Here is a 17257-nt window from a genome sequence, read left to right as displayed (position 1 = left end):
TATGTAATGGTTATATTCTTTCTTTGTTTAATTTTAATATAAAACACAAATCTCCAAAATAAATTAAATTATTAATAATTAACTAAAGGAAAATGATCCACTCTCCCTATTTCATTGCCCTGATCTGATATCCTTTAATTTCCATCGGATTTAACCTGTTCTTCTATCAAAGTACATATAAAATATATAGTATATGTAAATAAATAAATATATATATATATATATATATATATATATATATATATATATATATATACAATTTTGTCTCTACCCCGCTCCTTACTCCTCCCTCTTTACCCCTCCCAGGTATGCACATGCTATACATAAATTCCAAGCTGGCTATTGTGCTGTGTTCAGTACCTTTTTGTTGTATACAATTTCTTCTCCTTGCTCCATCCTCGGGTTGCTGTTCCTGTGAAAAAAAACATGTACACCAAAATAAGTTGCTTGTCCTGTTCAACTGCTAAATCTTGGCATGCCAAGGATTTCAAGATTAACAATGAGATCTGAAGGGTGCAAGAGTCTCTCGTGCTGAGGACTGCTAGTGAAATGAAGAGGACGCTTCTTCTTTTGGCTTTTCTGGGCGGTAAGTTACTCTTTTAAATGTGTTTTTTATGACCCTTTTTGCCTAGTCTGCTTTAATTCGCTCAATATCAGATATGCCATTCATTTAAATACATGGTTTACCATCTTATTCATACATTCTGGGTCTACCATTTGGAAGCTGACCGATACTCATATGGGGAAAAGATTACAAGTAGAAAACCTCTCACTCATATGTCCATATAACATAAGGACACAGGTGGTTTTCGAGTGGCAACTCCTTGAAGAAATGTTTATATCTAAACTACAGACCCATTTGCTATTTTTGCTAAGTAATAAAACCACAAAATGACCACTCCAAACTATGATTAGAAGGAAGGTACCGGTATCTATAAATATGGGCTCAATGTAAATATCTTCATACTCTACTGAAGGTTTTAACAGCAGATATTTACGGTATTCTTTCTCCATTAGTAAGCATGTAGCTTTTTTAGCCAAGCTTCACCTGTCACACAATTCACAAATTCTAATGTCAGAAAATGTTGTGAACACATTTAATCAGCTTATGGGAAAGTGAATGTTTGCAATCAACTTCCTTAATCTATTCTTGTCTATAGGGTACAGTATTATAAGTGGTGTAGTTGTAATAAATAATACTCCATCTATGGGATCATAAATGCTCAATACGCACTAACATTGCAGCTGTCCCAGATGCCGCTTACATGTTGACTGTATGATAAAATGTCCTGCAAACAAGAATTTGTCATCTGGTAAAATAAGCAGTACTCCAAAAAACACCAAAAGACCCACTGTATTTTAGCTTCTGGACACTGTTAGTATCTGTTATAGGACCTGTTGGGAGATGTTTTAACTGTTCTGCTCCAATAACAGAGAAACACAAGGGGAAGAGGAATTTATTCTTAGAGTATATCATATAATGACCAGAAAAAGTGTTATTCCTCACTGTACAATTTCTGCAAGCGTTGCAAATGTTAGGTAAAAGTTACGTTTTACTGTAGTAACTGATCACAATTTTACATTTGGATCTTTCAATAGCTGTTTCTTGCGGCCAAGACACATGTGGATATTACAATGTGACAGACAGAATTGGTGTCCTGGCGCTGTCTCCTAGTCTTGTGAATATGAGACCTGTCAAAGATTGGCGTGATCCTACAATTGTATCAGTGGATATGACCTTCAGAGGAGTCCTGGATATGGTACAGTAAGACCTGCTGTAAAATTTAGTTATATAAACTTGTAGTTTAATAACATACAGTCACAGGATAAGTTTCACTGTCTCTATTCCATTTCACAGTCTTACAATGATTAGTATTGTCATAAGTTTTTCACCTTATTACTAATATGTTAGGAGGGCTTAAAGGGGTTGTCCGAGTTTAAAAAAAAATATATGTGGTTGAGAGCAGGCTGCCTAAAATAATAAAGATGTACTTACCTCCGGTGCCCTCCGGTATCCAGTGCTGCTGTCGCTCCGGTCCGGGCGCCATGTAAACAAACATGGCCGCCGGAGCAGCGCTGGACTCAGCTTCCGGCCGGCCGTGGCCGGGTACGCCTATCCGTCCCTATACACAGCATTGTGTATGGGGCCGGAAGGTTGTCGGGTCCGGCCGGAAGCTGAATGCAGCGCTGCTCCGGCGGCCATGTTTGTTTACATGGCACCCGGACCGGAGCGACAGCAGCGCTGGATACGGGAGGGCACCGGGAGGTAAGTACAGCTTTATTGTTTTAGTCAGTCCGCTCCCGGCCACATATAGTTTTTTTTGAAAACTCGGACAACCCCTTTAAGGTCTAGATACTAAGAAGTCACATAGGCAATGTCAATTTAACCTCATTTTCCTGGACTATTTCAATGTCTTGTGACATAGCTCAATGCCTTGGTACAATCTTTATATTTTCTATATTCTATATACAGTATATCTAAATTAAAATCACACTGACATCTTCAGTCCTTCTTTTAGCATTGCTTCAATGAATACAGATGATGTTTTTCACAAATATTTTGCAGGATGAAAAGCTTCAAATTATGACAACTTTGATGGACTTTGAAATGGTAAGATGTTTTACTGGTAAGTGACTTTACTAGGTAAACAGCCTCCAGAAAAGAAGTGACAATCTTTATGGTTGATGAAAACAGATAAAGGGATCTCATAACATTCCATACAAGAACAATGAGCACAAAGCTTCTCCGTCCTCACCAGGAACTGAACGTTTCATTCTACTGTACTTCCCATTGAAACAAATATGTAATGACTAATAAAAGTGAAACAAAGGTTAGGTTATTCCTGATAACAGCACTTTGATATACTTTATGCCTTATGGCAGCCACATGGCCCATAGACACAGGGCCACGTTTATCAAAAACAGTGCAAACTGCATTATGTGGAATTTGCCTGTGAAGTGTGCAGGGTGCGCCAGATTCAGGAATTGTATACGATAATAGAAGAAGATGACGGCACTCACCGGTTCCAAAAGTAGAAATAGCGTCCTTTATTGGTGGATAAGCATGCAGGGAGGTATACAGACAGACTTCGGCAACGGGGCCGTTTCGCGCTGCGGCGCTTTCTCAAGCCGATTCAGGAATTGTGGTGCACGTTCCTCATGCACCATTTTTTGGTGCACTTTGTTCATGCTGTAAAATTGTGGTACAGACATAATTGTGGTGCACATCAAAAAGAATTGTGGCGACTAAGCAGTAACACACCCAAAACACAAAACAGGCGCAGACACTTTATAAATGTGTCAGCAGTTTGCATGTTCTTTCTAGTGCAAAGTTAGACAGAAAACTGGCGCAAACACTTAAATAAATGTGGGCCACAGTTTTCTCTGGGACCTGTGCTAAGGACATTCTACAGGAAGGGATAGAAAATAATATTATATTATGGTAAGTCTTTACTATGTTATCCACATGAAGGTGCCAACAGAAAAAATATTTTCTAGGGACCAGGACATGCCAGACTATTGCAGTGACACCTGCTAAATATTATGCTTTTTTGTTTTAACAATACAGTATGTCAAAAAGATCTTCCTTTACTGTAGCAGTGACTGAATCCACTTTGCAGCTGCAAGTGCATTGGGGAGCGTCACCAGAGCTCCTCCAGACTCCTGCTGCACAGGCAATAACATGTTACCCAGAGTACTTACATCTCATTATCATATTTTTAAAACATCTTTTTTTTAGGAAAAGGAGACCATTAAAAGTGATTACAAGGCCAGATTCTGCCTCATGGTGCAAAGTAGATTCAGTCTGTAATGCTGCTTTATATGAATCTGCTGTCCATATTGCCATTATGGTATCTTAGAGATTGCCTTCACCTCTTGTGGCCTTCTTGCCATTCTTAAATTGCCTTCTCTTTTTGATTCTCTGTAGGAAAAAATTCCTACCCTTTAGAATCCATACATGTTGTGCCCCACAGTGCTCCATAACTGGTCAATTTTCACAAGACCAAGTCTACTGATGCTTGGGATTAAAGAAAATCTGTCGAGTTGTTTAGGACCACTTAACCACCAACATGTCTTTATACAGATGAGTCCCAAAAATGTTTAGCTCACTCCTGCCAAATGGAAAGGTGGTGGGGGTCTGCAGTAGTACACCCCAATGGCATATGCTGTGAATATTGAGTACTTGTACAATCAATGTTGCTAGGAAACCAACTGGGCCGGACAAAAAACACATTAGAAAACCATCAGGTTTTTTTTTTGCAGACATAAAAAAATTTGATGTGCATACAATATGGACTGCACACAGATATCAGACAGTCACTTTTTTTGCGAACACGCAACTGACACATACATCTGAATGTGCCCTAAAGCAGCTTCTTCTATAAGAATTAGGACACATTCAGACAGGTCTGTCCATTGCGTGTCCATAAACAATGCTGACAATTTGATATGTTCACCTCAGTATATCATTTTATTTTTTCATAACCTAAAAAAAAAAAGAATGGTTTACTAATGTATTGCCCAGCAACATTTGAGAAAAATTGGACCGCATACAGATCTGTCTACCATACTTTTTTTTTTTGCGCATCCATTGACTTCTATGGAAGATCATGATCCATATGTGAGAAAAAAATAATGCATGCTGCAATTTTTTTCTCAGAGTCTGCATATCAGTGAAAAAAAACCCAGACATGTGAACAGATCTATAAATATCAGTGGTTCAGTATGTATGCTATCTGCAAAAAAAACTGATAGCATACTGATGTAAAAAGCACCTGAAAATAAAAAAAAACACCCCCAAAACACTCCAAAAACATCTGAATGAGCCCTTTATGCATGTAAGTTACAGTAACAGAAAGATGGCTTATTTTTTATTTTATAACAGATTTGGGAAAATCAGTTCTTATCTTGGAACCCTGAAGATTTTTGTGGTATAGACCGTATTCTTATACCCGAGGGCACAGTTTGGATCCCTGATATCCACATATCTGAAATGTAAGTCAAAAAATTTAACTTTATTCTAACAAAAACATAATGATTTAAAGTGCATAGGAGGCAGATGATTTGAAAACTTATATTGCAGAAGGGCCTTTCAATCCCTCAGGCATTAGGGTCTAGGTGCAACTTCAGCCTCTGAGAAATCATAAATCTGGTATTCAGCCGAGAGATCTGTAGATTTATGGATAGTAACACCCTACCAATGCGCTCCATAGTAGTACGGCGCGCATCGGGCCCCAGTGCATGGAGAGGGCTCACGGGCTGAGCCTTCTCCATAGCCGGTAAGGCTTTGCTGCATATTGCTAGCACCGATCTCGGGTGCTATGTCGTCGATCCAGCCGGCAACGTGACGTCATCGGGGAGCAGCAATCCGTCGCCATGACAGCCTCGGGTCTCGTTTTAACCCTTTAATTAGAATGTGCGATCAGCACATTGTAATGAATGAAAAGTTTAAAAAATTATAATAAAAAAATCACCCCTCTTTCCCTAGAATTGATATAAATATAAATAAACAGTAAAAATCATAAACACATTAGGTATCGCCGCGTCTGAAAATGCCTGATCTATCAAAATATAATAACGTTTTTTCACTGCGTTTAACCCCATAACGGAAAATAGGGCCCTTTTTTTGCCATTTTAAACATATAAAAATTCTACAAAAAGTGATCAAAAGGTCGTAAAGTCCTAAAAATGGCAGCATTAAAACATCATAAAAGTCCCAAAAAAATGACACCACCCACAGCTCTGTACACTGAAGTATGAAAAAGTTATTAGCGCCAGAAGATGGCAAAATTAAAAAAGGAGTTTTTGTAAATCTATGAAAACATTATAAAACCCATACAAATTTGGTATCCCCGTCATCGCATCGACCCAGATAATAAAGTATATGTCATTCAGTGAAAGCCATAAAATCCAAGCCCACAAGCAAACGGTGCAAATGCATTTTTTCACCATTTTCACTGTAGTTGGAATTTTTTTCCCGCTTCCCAGTACATGACATGGAAAATTAAATACCATCACAATGAAGTGAAATTTGTCACGCAGAAAACAAGCCGTCACAGAGCTCTTTACGTGGAAAAATAAAAAAAGTTATAGATTTTTGAAGGTGGGGAGTGAAAAATGGAAGTAAAAAAACGAAAAAGGGCCAGGTCATTAAGGGGTTAAGACATTTTACCATTGTCCTGTAAGGTGTCATTGAAATCAATCTGATAACAACCATTCCATTAAAGATATTTTACTGGGAAATTGTTATTTTTATAATTTTTTCCTATTTTGTTTTTTCTTTTGAGAACTTTAATTAAATATTACAAAATACTTTCTTATCCAGATTTTATACAATAAAAAAAAACAGTTTGTTTGCCCGCCATGGAATCTGTATTACCGTAATTACATTTCTATATATCACTGCCTGATTGGGATACTTAAAATGACTCTTTAGTAAATACTTTATTGCCAGTGCCCGGGTTATTGGTGGCCCCAAAACATGGTTGAGGTGTCACCACCTGTCGCTGCTCTCCGGAAGGGTGGTGCACCCCAATGGGAAATAAGTCCAGAGAGTCAGGGTCTGCAGTGAACAGTTTCCTTCAGCATACAAGCAAAGCAAAGGGCTGACTTCCTTAATCTCCTCCCTGGCAGAAGAAGGGTTCTATGTTGAGGAAAGGCCTGGGCTAGCTGTCTCTATCTTTTTCAGAATGCTGGTACCCTTGTCACATGCCAGGTGCCCAGGATCAGTGGTAGAGTATCCCCATCTGAGCTTCTTCTTCTAGTTGCTCAGGTAGACTAGGAGTCTTAGTCTTTTCCTCCAAACTGTCTTCCCTAACTGCAACGCCCTAGGGACTGGGACTGTTCTCCGTATATACCGTCTACCATATACTGTCTACCGTTTAAATAAACAATGACAAAGCATACTCCAATCAACTTAAATTAAGTGTAAACAACTTTCAAGACAGCACATGTCATTCTAAAACTTAAGCTGTCTGCTTTTCTGGTAATTTTTCAGAAAAATTACTGTCCTGTCTCTATTTAGAGATACAAAGAATGTCTCTCAATGTTAATAAACCCTTTCTGAAAGTCTATACATATACAGTACTGTACTAATAAACAGAAAGTATATAATAAGTTAACTCTTGATGTAAAATAAAGCAAGAAGTTTGCATAGGGAAAATACTCAAATGCCCACAAATGCCCAAAGTTCAACTCTCCTCTGCTTCAGGGAGCTACACATTAATACATCTGTGCTCTACATTAAGTATGTGACATTTGTACTTCTAAAAAACATGCATGGTACAATACACAGACATATCTTTTTTCATCATTTCTGCTGGATGACTAAGAGTTTGAGTATCTGTTAAGTTAACTGTGTTTGGTATAACATCCCTGATGAGTCCCCCTGTGTATTTAGAGGGAAGATGAAATGCATACGTTGCCGAATACTTATGTACACAGCTGCATTCTCTCTTTAATATTGCACTCAGTACTGAGTAAGCGTGAACAAGTGGAACAAGTGGGAAGGGATACAGTGAAAACAGTTGTTGAACAGGAAGAGATAGCAGCTTCTCGAAAAAATATCATTTGAGCACTCTTATGCCCCCTGCTGGTTTATTGAAATACTAGCTGATATACAACAACATTCGGCCCTTGCATTGTACTTGGAAGCCGGATTGAACAGAAACAATTGGGTTAGATCTCACATTTTTAATTAAGTATTTAATAAAGAGTTATTTTAAAGTATTCCATTCAGGCAGTAACATAAATAGAAATAAACTTCATTAATTACTGTTCTTATAATTTTATCTAGCCTCTCAGCTGTTAGCGCTAGCTACTTCTATAGGTCTTTCACAACTCTCCGATTCCCCCACTCATGATGAGGGAAACATCCAAGACTTGGTCTTCTCCCGACTTTCTTCAATATCTAATTTTACTAATTCTTCCTTTCTACTTTTAGACCATAAACTCCTTTCTTTTACTTTCAATGATCCTTCACCTTCTCAGAATCCTTCCACCCATCGTTCATACCGGAACCCTAGTACCATTGGCACTCACCAACTCAGAGAAACCTTACAGTCTTCACTGTCCCCCATCTACTCTTTCACTTGTCCAAACCTGGCTACTAACCATTATAATGAGATGGCACCACTCTCTATTTGAAATTTTCAACACAGATGCAGGCAACCTTGGCACATGGATTATACATGGCTATAATCATGCACATACCTAATATTGGTGGATTATCAGAATTCGGCAGAAAATCATTTAAAATCAGCAGAAGCACAGACAATCCAAGAACAACTGTTATCTTAAATCCCAGGCGCTCACCACCCTCCATTGGGATGAACATACTTGCTACATCTACTAACACATTTACCATGAAATAATTTCTCAATCCGCTCACTCCCCTTCCCTCTAGTACCTTACCCTGCTCGCTCTCTTCCATTGAGCCGGTCACAGAGGAAGAAGTCCAGGTTCTTTTTTCTGTGTCCGCCCCACCACCTGCATCAGTGCTCCCATCCCCTCACATCTCTTACAGTCTCTCCCCCAGCAGTCACTTCTCACCTAACTAAAATCTTCAACCTCTCTCTCTCTTCTGGTGTTGTCCCCTCTTCTTTCAATCATGCTGTTGTTACCCCATTACTAAAGAAACCTTCCCTGGACCCATCCAGTGTTGCTAACTACAGACCAGTTTTTAACCTCCCTTTCATCTCCAAACTCCTGGAAAGCCTGGTCTATTCTCGACAGCTGTTATCTCTCAGCTAACTCCCTACTATCTGGTTTCCGCTCTATGTATTCCACTGAAACTGGTCTCCAATAATCTCCTCACTGCTAAATCCAAAAGTGACTATTTGCTCCTCATTCTTATGGATCTATCAGCAGCGTTTGATACTCCTACTTCTCCTCAGGAGGTTTTGCTCCATTGGCCTAAAGGACACTGCATTCTTGTGGTTTTCTTCCTATCTCTCTGACCGCACTTTCAGTGTCTCCTTTTTTGGATCTTTCTCTTCTCCTCTTCCTCTCAGTGTCGGGGTTCCTCAGGGCTCAGTCCTAGGTCCTCTTCTCTTTTCCCTATATACTGCCCCCATCGGACAAACCATCAGCAGATTTGGTTTCCAGTATCATCTTTATGCTGAGGACACCCAGCTGTATACTTCCGGACGTAACATCACCCCTGCCTTAATCTAGAACACTAGTGACTGTCTCTCTTCTGTCTCTAACATCATGTCCTCTCATTTCTTGAAACTTAATCTTTCTAAGACCAAACTCTTTCCACCATCTACTAACCAACCAAACCCTGACCTTTCCTTCTCAGTCTGTGAGATCACTATAACACTGAGGCAGCAGGCCCGATGTCTTGGGGTTGTGCTGGACTCCGACCTCTAATTTGCACATCATATTCAATCACTTGCTCCCTCTTGCCGAATGCATCTCAGAAACATGTCCACAATCCGCCCATTTCTGACAATTGAAACCTCTAAAATGCTAATTGTTACTGATTCACTCTCGACTACTTTAAACCCCTACTAATCAGTTTTCCACTCACTATACTCTCTGTTCTACAATCTATTCTTAATGCAGCAGCCAGGCTCATCTTTCACACCAAACGCTTCACAGATGCCTCCAGTTTGTGCCAATCACTGCACTGGTTGTCTGTCTCCTTCTGAATTCAGTTTTAATAACCCTCATCCACAAAGCTCTGAATAATGCTGCACCTCCCTATCTCTCTTCTCTCATCTCAGTCTATGGCCCAACCAGTGCTAATCTGCCAGTGATATAAGATTAATCTCTACCTTAATTCGAACCTCTCGTGCACGTCTCCAGGACTTCTCCCCAGCGCATCAATTTTCTGGAATGACCTTCCCCAGACTAATACCCAAACTCCAAAGTTTCAAACGTGATTTTTTTTTTAGGCAAAAGAACTTTTTAGGCAAGCCTATCACACTTCTAAACTGCATGAAATGTCAACTCTCTATTTACTAATCCATCCGATGTCCTCCTCCTCTCTGTTATCCAGATATATACCAAGCTCCAGGCTTCTTTGCAGTCATTTTCCTCTTGGACTTCTTATATAAGATTGCAGCTGATGGCTGGTTCATTTATTTATTAAATCATTTGATTCTGTTCCCTTATAAAGAATGGCTGGATCATTATACAAGCCCTCATCCTCATAGTCTGTAAGCTCTTGCATGCAGGGCCCTCATTCCTATTGTTCCATATGACTGTTTGTACTTTGTAATGTAATATTATATTTGTATATATGTCCCTTATGATTTGTAAAGCGCTACGGAATCTGATGGCGATATGACTAAAGATTATTATTATTACTATTATTAGAAGAAATAACTCTTGTTATGATTTTGATATCTGAGTTAATCAGAAATATAGGTGTGTAACACCCAACCTCCCTTTTGCAACCTTGCATCAGCTGTTTGAAGTGCCGAAGACATAAGCCATGTGGTTAAGAGAATTTTAATAGATCATCAATACAAGATGATCAAAACCAAAAGATATCACCGGTGAAATATTGATGTCATGTACTAATAATAGAACATCAGTATAAAAACGGAATCCTTCCTATAATACATTCCTTTATTTTTAACAGGACAGAGGATGATTCTCTTGATGTACTTTATATGCAGCTGTATTACAATGGCACCATACGAAGGACTAGGACTCTGAAAGTAGTGACCACATGTCCTCTTGACCTTTATAAGTTCCCTTTTGACACACAGAAGTGCAATCTGACATTTGGCATGAGCATGAATACAGGTAAATTAGATAAAGAACAAGAATTGTCAGAGGAACAACAAAATAAAGCCTTTAGAGCTCTGCTGCCCGTCAGATTTATGAAAGTAGTGTTGGCTCTGATTTTTTTTTAAATAATTGCAAAACAATCACAAGAAGAGAAAAAAAATAGCAACAGCACATACAGCAGAAGGGGAGTGGAGTGACTAAGTAATTAAAAAAGTCATAAAACTAGCACTAGCAGTGGTTCTATGTTTAAAGGAAATCTACCATTAGAATAAGGAATGATGAACCAGGGACACTTACTCATTGGTCCAGGAGCGGTAATCTTCAGTGTAACAACCTGCGCAGTTGCCGCATGGAGGGGCTCTGGTAAAATCTCACAAAATATCCTATGATAAATGTCCCACAAAAAGTGATTTCAGCCATTCAGTTTAACCTGCAAACTAGTAGCAACGTTATTTATCATCACCCAATTTTTGTATCAAAGATGAGTTTTTGGTCAGTTTACAGATTAGATACATTTTATAATCTGCTATAGTGGCCACTTCTGGAGAGATGAAGCATTTTTTTCAGCACACCTCAATCCCAACCAGTAGGGTCAGCTCCAGGTTTCAGTAGGCCCCTGGGCGACAGAGCCTCACTGGGCCCCTTTGTAGTGAACTAGCATGGCAGCATTTAAAACTCAGAAACTAAATTAGTTTCCTGTTCCCTAGTTTATCATACCAACAGCCACCCTCCCCATGGTTATTTTGTATAAAGACCCACTCACCCTATGGATTCATTAGGTACAGCTGCCCTTACCACCATGGATTCCCTGTATGCAGCCCTATGTGGGCCCCCCAGCAGCTCTCGGCCCCAGCACATGCCTGGCGCCGGCCCTGCCAACCAGCACACGCTATTGCACAGATGATCTAGAATGTGATAAGGTTTTTAAGATTCCAAAATGTATGTTTTTTCCCTTTGGCACCTCTACTTATTTTAAATGAAGATGGAATAAAAGTGCTTTCTTAACTTTCTCTATCTTTTTCTGGATATACCCTTTTTGTGTTTGGGTTACAAAGTGGCCACTGAAAGCAATGTAATCAATCTATGTAATCCATGGTTGTGCTGGCACTACTCTGGCTAATAGATAAGGAGTTCCATTTTTTAAACTTGATATCCTATTCCTATATTTGAACATTTGTTTTGTTCAACCAAATAGCCTTCTAAATGTCTGGAATGTCACAGCTTCATCTCTGCTGTGGTGGCCCCGCAGCGGAACTCACCATATAGCCCCCTGTGATGAGCACATGTAGACTTGCTGGAACAATTGTGGAGTAGTCTGTTACTAGCAGTAACTCATTGCTTGTGACTGAGACATGAAACAATGAAATGTGTAATCTTCCACCAGTGTCTGATGTTCTGCTGATCCCATCCTCCAGTGCTAAGGAAGTTACTTTGCTTTCGTTGGAAGAATTTGCTAAATCAGAATGGATTCTTAAAGAAGTTAACATTATGCATTTAAATATTTCCAAGTATGGTGAACAATGGAACAAAGTCATTTATCAGGTAACTCCATCCCAATATATTGCAATATATTGTTATTCTTAGAAATCATTCATATAATCGACTGTATTATATTATTTCACCCACAGGTCTTGATAAGGAGAGCTCCTGTTCTGTACGTCATTAATCTCATTATCCCAGCCTGCCTACTGGTGTTAATAGATGTAGCAAGTATGTTCATCCCAATGGAGGGTGGTGAGCGCCTGGGATTTAAGATAACAGTTGTTCTTGGATTTTCTGTGCTTCTGCTGATTTTAAATGATTTTCTTCCGAATACTGATAATCCACCAATATTAGGTATGTGCATTCATAATTATATCCTGTGAGATTGTAGATTTGTGGTTTTAAGTCACTCAAGCAAATAATCAACCGATTTATAGGATAAAACTCTAAACCCAAAAGACATGATTAGTAGGCAGACCACATTTAAAGGACACCTGTCATCAAGTCTCTGCAGCTAACACTGTCACCACTACCTGTTGGAGCAGCTCACAAGGATCCATCCCAGCTTTTATCTAGTTATTTCATTCATTAATCATTATAAAATCATCTTTTCTTTAGTATGTAAATGAGGCTGGTCACATGGTCAGAGGCAGTGATGTCACCCCTGTTAACCCTCCCCTCCCCATGCTCTTGTCTGTGTGTAATGTATAATAAAGCATGGCTAGTGTCTGTGCTTTATCTGCAGACATGCTCTCCCTCCTAATACACATGTGAGAGACACAGACATCAGCTACACAAGTACCTGACATGTTCTGCTATAACATGGCTGCCTGGAGCTGTTGTATCTCTCCTATACACACACCAGCACCAGGAAGCACACAGAGAAGCCATTACACCATTATACCTCACACCATTATACAGGCTGTCAGTCATGTATATAGGAGTATCTCATACACACACAGGCTGCATGGGGCACCAGCACCAGGAAGCAAATAGAGGCGCCAGCACCAGGAGTGTCACATCATTATACAGGCTGTCAGTCAAGCACTGGGGAGTGAAGGGATAGAGGCAATGCTTTCTATTGGCAGTTTATGAAAATATATTTAGTTTCAGGTTAATTTGCCTGACGGGTTCTCTTTAAAGGAGTTTTCCAGGCTAATGACCTATCCATAGGTGGTTTGCTATTACACTTTTGTAGACGCAAGAATCAGACCGCTTGGTCCACAGACTATTGACAGTCTGGCCACACTGAAGACAGAGCTCTCACTAAAATGAATGAAAGTTGCACATACACTTGCAGCTTGACAGACAATACATGACATGTAGGACAGTCTGCTGCCTCCTGTGACCATAGTGTAGTAGCATGCCTTCACTGCTTCAACCATCTTATCATCAGGGGTAGAACTGTCATCAAGGTAGCAATGCACGTGTGTGGCTGTTTTTTGAGGTTTTAGCTCTGTTCAGGCCTGGAGCTGGATCAAATAGTGATCCTCTTATGACTTCTCTGACTTTGTAAGGGACCTCAGTGATAAGTATTGGCTTAAATTAGAATTGATTTGCCAGATATATGATGTTGTGATAACTCTTAATAAAATCGATCACTAGACGAATTTCAAAACTTTGTTTTGACTGTGCAATATCTACTTTCAGGTGTCTTCTGTATGGTATGTCTACTGATAATGATTGTAAGCATCATGGATTCCATCTTTATATCATACATGCTATACCTGTCTGCTGTAAAGCCGGAGGTACCGAAATGGTTGAAGCTTTGGGTACTGAAGAGATTAGCATTTGTTCTTTGTATTTCCATACATAAAGAGTTTTCAGATACCAAGATGGTTGCCTTAAATAACAAAGGTAGGCATGAGTTTTACTTCAGGAGGAAGAATACATTTGTATGCATTCTTATTCTCAGTGTCAAAATAAGAATCCCAATATCAGAACAGCCAACAGACCTTAATGTAAGGCATTGGGGTGCAGTGAGACTTTTATTGACAGAGCTCCTCTGCTCATGTCCTCTCCATTTATGAGCCAGGTAATAAGTGTGGACCATATTCATATTTCTGTGAAAGGTTGGCATGTAAACACAATATAGATTTAATCTATTGCAAAATTTTACACATCGATTATAAAAGATCCAAGAATCAAGCTAGTAGTATTCATATCATAGCATCTCAAGGGGGTGTATACTTTTTAATGCATTTTTACTGACCTAATGGGAATCTCTTTATAGCTATGGACGAATCTCCAGCACTTCATGAATCAGAGACTGAAACAAATAAACAACTATCAAAAGACAACTCCAAGGACAGTCCAGAGATTAAACTACTGAAGAGATTATTATTGGAACTGCTTATGGTCCGTCGACATCTCATCATATCCAAAAAAGAGGAGGCAGCAAAGTCAGAATGGAATTTAGTAGCATTTGTCCTGGACCGGTTTATTCTCATCCTCTATCTGCTAATTGTGACTATTATTATAGTTGTGGTGGTACTGGTTTGGGCCATTTAAAAAGAAATTGCTGTTTGTTTCAGTTCATAGCAATGTACCGTTTAATGACAATACTTAAAAATGTGCAATGCATGCAGCTGAAAGAGGTCAATATGCTACGGCATAAACAATTACAGTATTTACAATTACATATTTTTCAATTTTGTTTTACAAAATTTTTGGATTATCTTTCTTTTTCTATCTATTTTTTCATGTTAGAACCTTTATTTCATTAAGAGTACTATATCTTAAGCAATGGACTGAAGAAGCCAACAGACTTCCATATCAAATGTGTATGTGCAGGATCACAGTGAGCATATCTAAAGTGCAATTGCCTGGAGGGGGGGGGGGAGTGTTCATTACTGTGAGTGCTGGAGCTGGATTGGCTCCTGTTACCCCCACCACCAAAGCACTTTAGACTCCTCTATGCATTTACTAGAAGTTTCTTTCCCCGGTGGCTACAGAACTGAATGGACAAAAGCTATATGTAATGTCCGTGCCTAAATGTCACATCCGCAGTTGGCAGATTAAATGGCGTGTATTTGTGTGTGAACTGTGGCTTAGTGTTTGCATTAACTGAGCCACACCCTGCTCCTTGCATTTCAGCCCTGCCCAGCAAGAGTTACTAGCCTGATGGACAGTTCCCCCAGTGTGCTGCTGGAGGCGTGTCCTGGATCGGCCATATATACCTGCCTATTCCCATTATACCTTGCTGGTTATTCTTCAAGTCTTACCTGTGTATCTAGTGCACTTTCTATTTTGTTTGGTATTCTGTGTTTTGTATCCGATTCCGTACCTTTGCAGCCATCTTTGTTTTGACCTGGTTTGTTTTTCTCCGCTTGTATCTGACCTGAATTGTAAAATACCTGTTTGATCTTAACCTGACCTGTATATAATCTGCTTGATCTTGACCTGACCTGTCTATATCTGCCTGAAGACCTGTATATATCTGTTATATATATATATATATATTTGTCCCTGTCTCAGTCCTGTGTTAGTATTCTGTGCGCCAGTGTGAACTCTGGTCTATTCCTGTATTCCGGTTACCTGTCCGCTCCACCATCCAGCAGCTGCCAGACAAAGTAAGTTTTCCTTGTCATCTTGTAGGGTCACTCAGGGACCGTCAGCTAGGTTCCTGATAGTGGGTTTATCTGTGTTCGCCTCCACTTACCTAGTCTGACAGCTAGCGCCAAGCCTGGTTGTGGTTGCTTGGTTTGCTGGACAGTGCTTACACTATACCTGGATTAAAAGACATCTACCATCAATTTAACGGATGGTAGATGTGTCCTACTAAGAAATTAAAATAAGAAATTTGTTTATAAAATTGAAGAAATGGCACCATATATACCATAGACTATGTTAGTCTGGGCGATGCCCCTAATAACTCACAATTACCACTGATAAAGGGGGGTTTGGGGATTGGGTTTCTATTCAGTTCCTCTAGGCTCCAGTGGTTCTGTCCAACCCCTTAGTCTGTGCTATTTACCATAAGCACCCACTCCAGTCCTTCATATATCACAGGAATAACATACAACCCTCGCAGATACTTATATACAAAAAGACTTTACTAACAACATACATGTGACAAAGTAACTACATAAAATACAATACAAAATACATAGAGAACACAACTACACACAAACCTTCTTCTCCTGACCCCTCCCGGACACAGTAATGTGTATGTATATACAATATATAGTTAACACTACAGAAGCTCCTGGATATATCCTGAAGCAGGAGTCACATCCAGTACCTGACCATATACATGTACATATAGAGACTCATGCACAATAGCATCTATATATCTAATCCTCCAATACACGTGCAGGGCACAGATCCACTCACTGCTTCTCTGTGTGTCTCCACCTGGAATGATCAATGGAAGAGTACACTGCATAGAGGAGGAATCCTCAGTGACTGCCGCATGATACAGAACGCAACCTGCAATACATGTATTCTATGTACATCCACCATGGTTTATTCTCACCTCATCAATCAGGAGACATGATGTTCTCCCCCTGTGGACAGAACCTTTACCTCAGATATACCACTAAGACATTGGTTAGCAAAAAGCAAGCTTTATATACTGTATACCTGGCACCTTCAGATCACACGGTATAAACCAAGGCTGGGAATCTCACTACTATGGTGCTTCCCCTTTGACCGGCAGCTTAAAAGACCCGCGTCCGACTGAACAGTCATTGTACCATAATGCGCCTCTGCAGTTCACCATGGTTTTACCCACTCCCTGCAGAGTCCCCAATAGCGAGAGCTATGCCCCACGGACTATTGGCTGCGCCGCGGACTTTGCTGGCGAATTACACTGTACGCTGGATAGGTCCTAGAGATAGTTGACCACTTTCTTTCCTGAGACCTATTGCACTTAGACAGGGGCAGGTAATCACCCCTTTACCCGAATTTTAATTACTGGGGTGCCAGAAATTAGAGAGAATATACAACCAATCTTAGTGGATATTATTTTGTAATTGTCCAACATGTTACCAGGTGAATATCCAATCGCTGAGAGCAGAGAGTTCTGTGT

General features: G+C 39.7%; 1 protein-coding gene across 1 annotated transcript; it reads left to right on the top strand.

The window, feature by feature from the left end:
• The first annotated feature begins 324 nt into the window (after positions 1 to 324).
• Positions 325 to 15651, top strand: LOC140070739 (5-hydroxytryptamine receptor 3A-like). The gene is made up of 9 exons (XM_072117588.1): positions 325 to 586; positions 1600 to 1760; positions 2567 to 2611; positions 4886 to 4995; positions 10592 to 10758; positions 12128 to 12285; positions 12372 to 12579; positions 13876 to 14082; positions 14459 to 15651. Exons 1-9 carry the CDS (start codon positions 550 to 552, stop codon positions 14734 to 14736), a joined length of 1371 nt encoding a protein of 456 aa, XP_071973689.1. The 5' UTR covers positions 325 to 549; the 3' UTR covers positions 14737 to 15651.
• Positions 15652 to 17257: the final 1606 nt, after the last annotated feature.

This window comes from Engystomops pustulosus, chromosome 7, assembly GCF_040894005.1.
Source record: "Engystomops pustulosus chromosome 7, aEngPut4.maternal, whole genome shotgun sequence".
Taxonomy (NCBI): domain Eukaryota; kingdom Metazoa; phylum Chordata; class Amphibia; order Anura; family Leptodactylidae; genus Engystomops; species Engystomops pustulosus.
The sequence above is the reverse complement of the archived record's forward strand: the minus strand, read 5'-3'. Positions and strand labels throughout refer to the sequence as shown.

Coding starts and splice junctions, on each gene's coding strand:
- LOC140070739 (XM_072117588.1), top strand. CDS start 550: ATGAAGAGGACGCTTCTTCTTTTGGCTTTTCTGGGCG. Junction 1,761..2,566: donor TCAGAGGAGTCCTGGATATG/GTACAGTAAGAC, acceptor AATATTTTGCAG/GATGAAAAGCTTCAAATTAT. Junction 10,759..12,127: donor TGGCATGAGCATGAATACAG/GTAAATTAGATA, acceptor ATCTTCCACCAG/TGTCTGATGTTCTGCTGATC.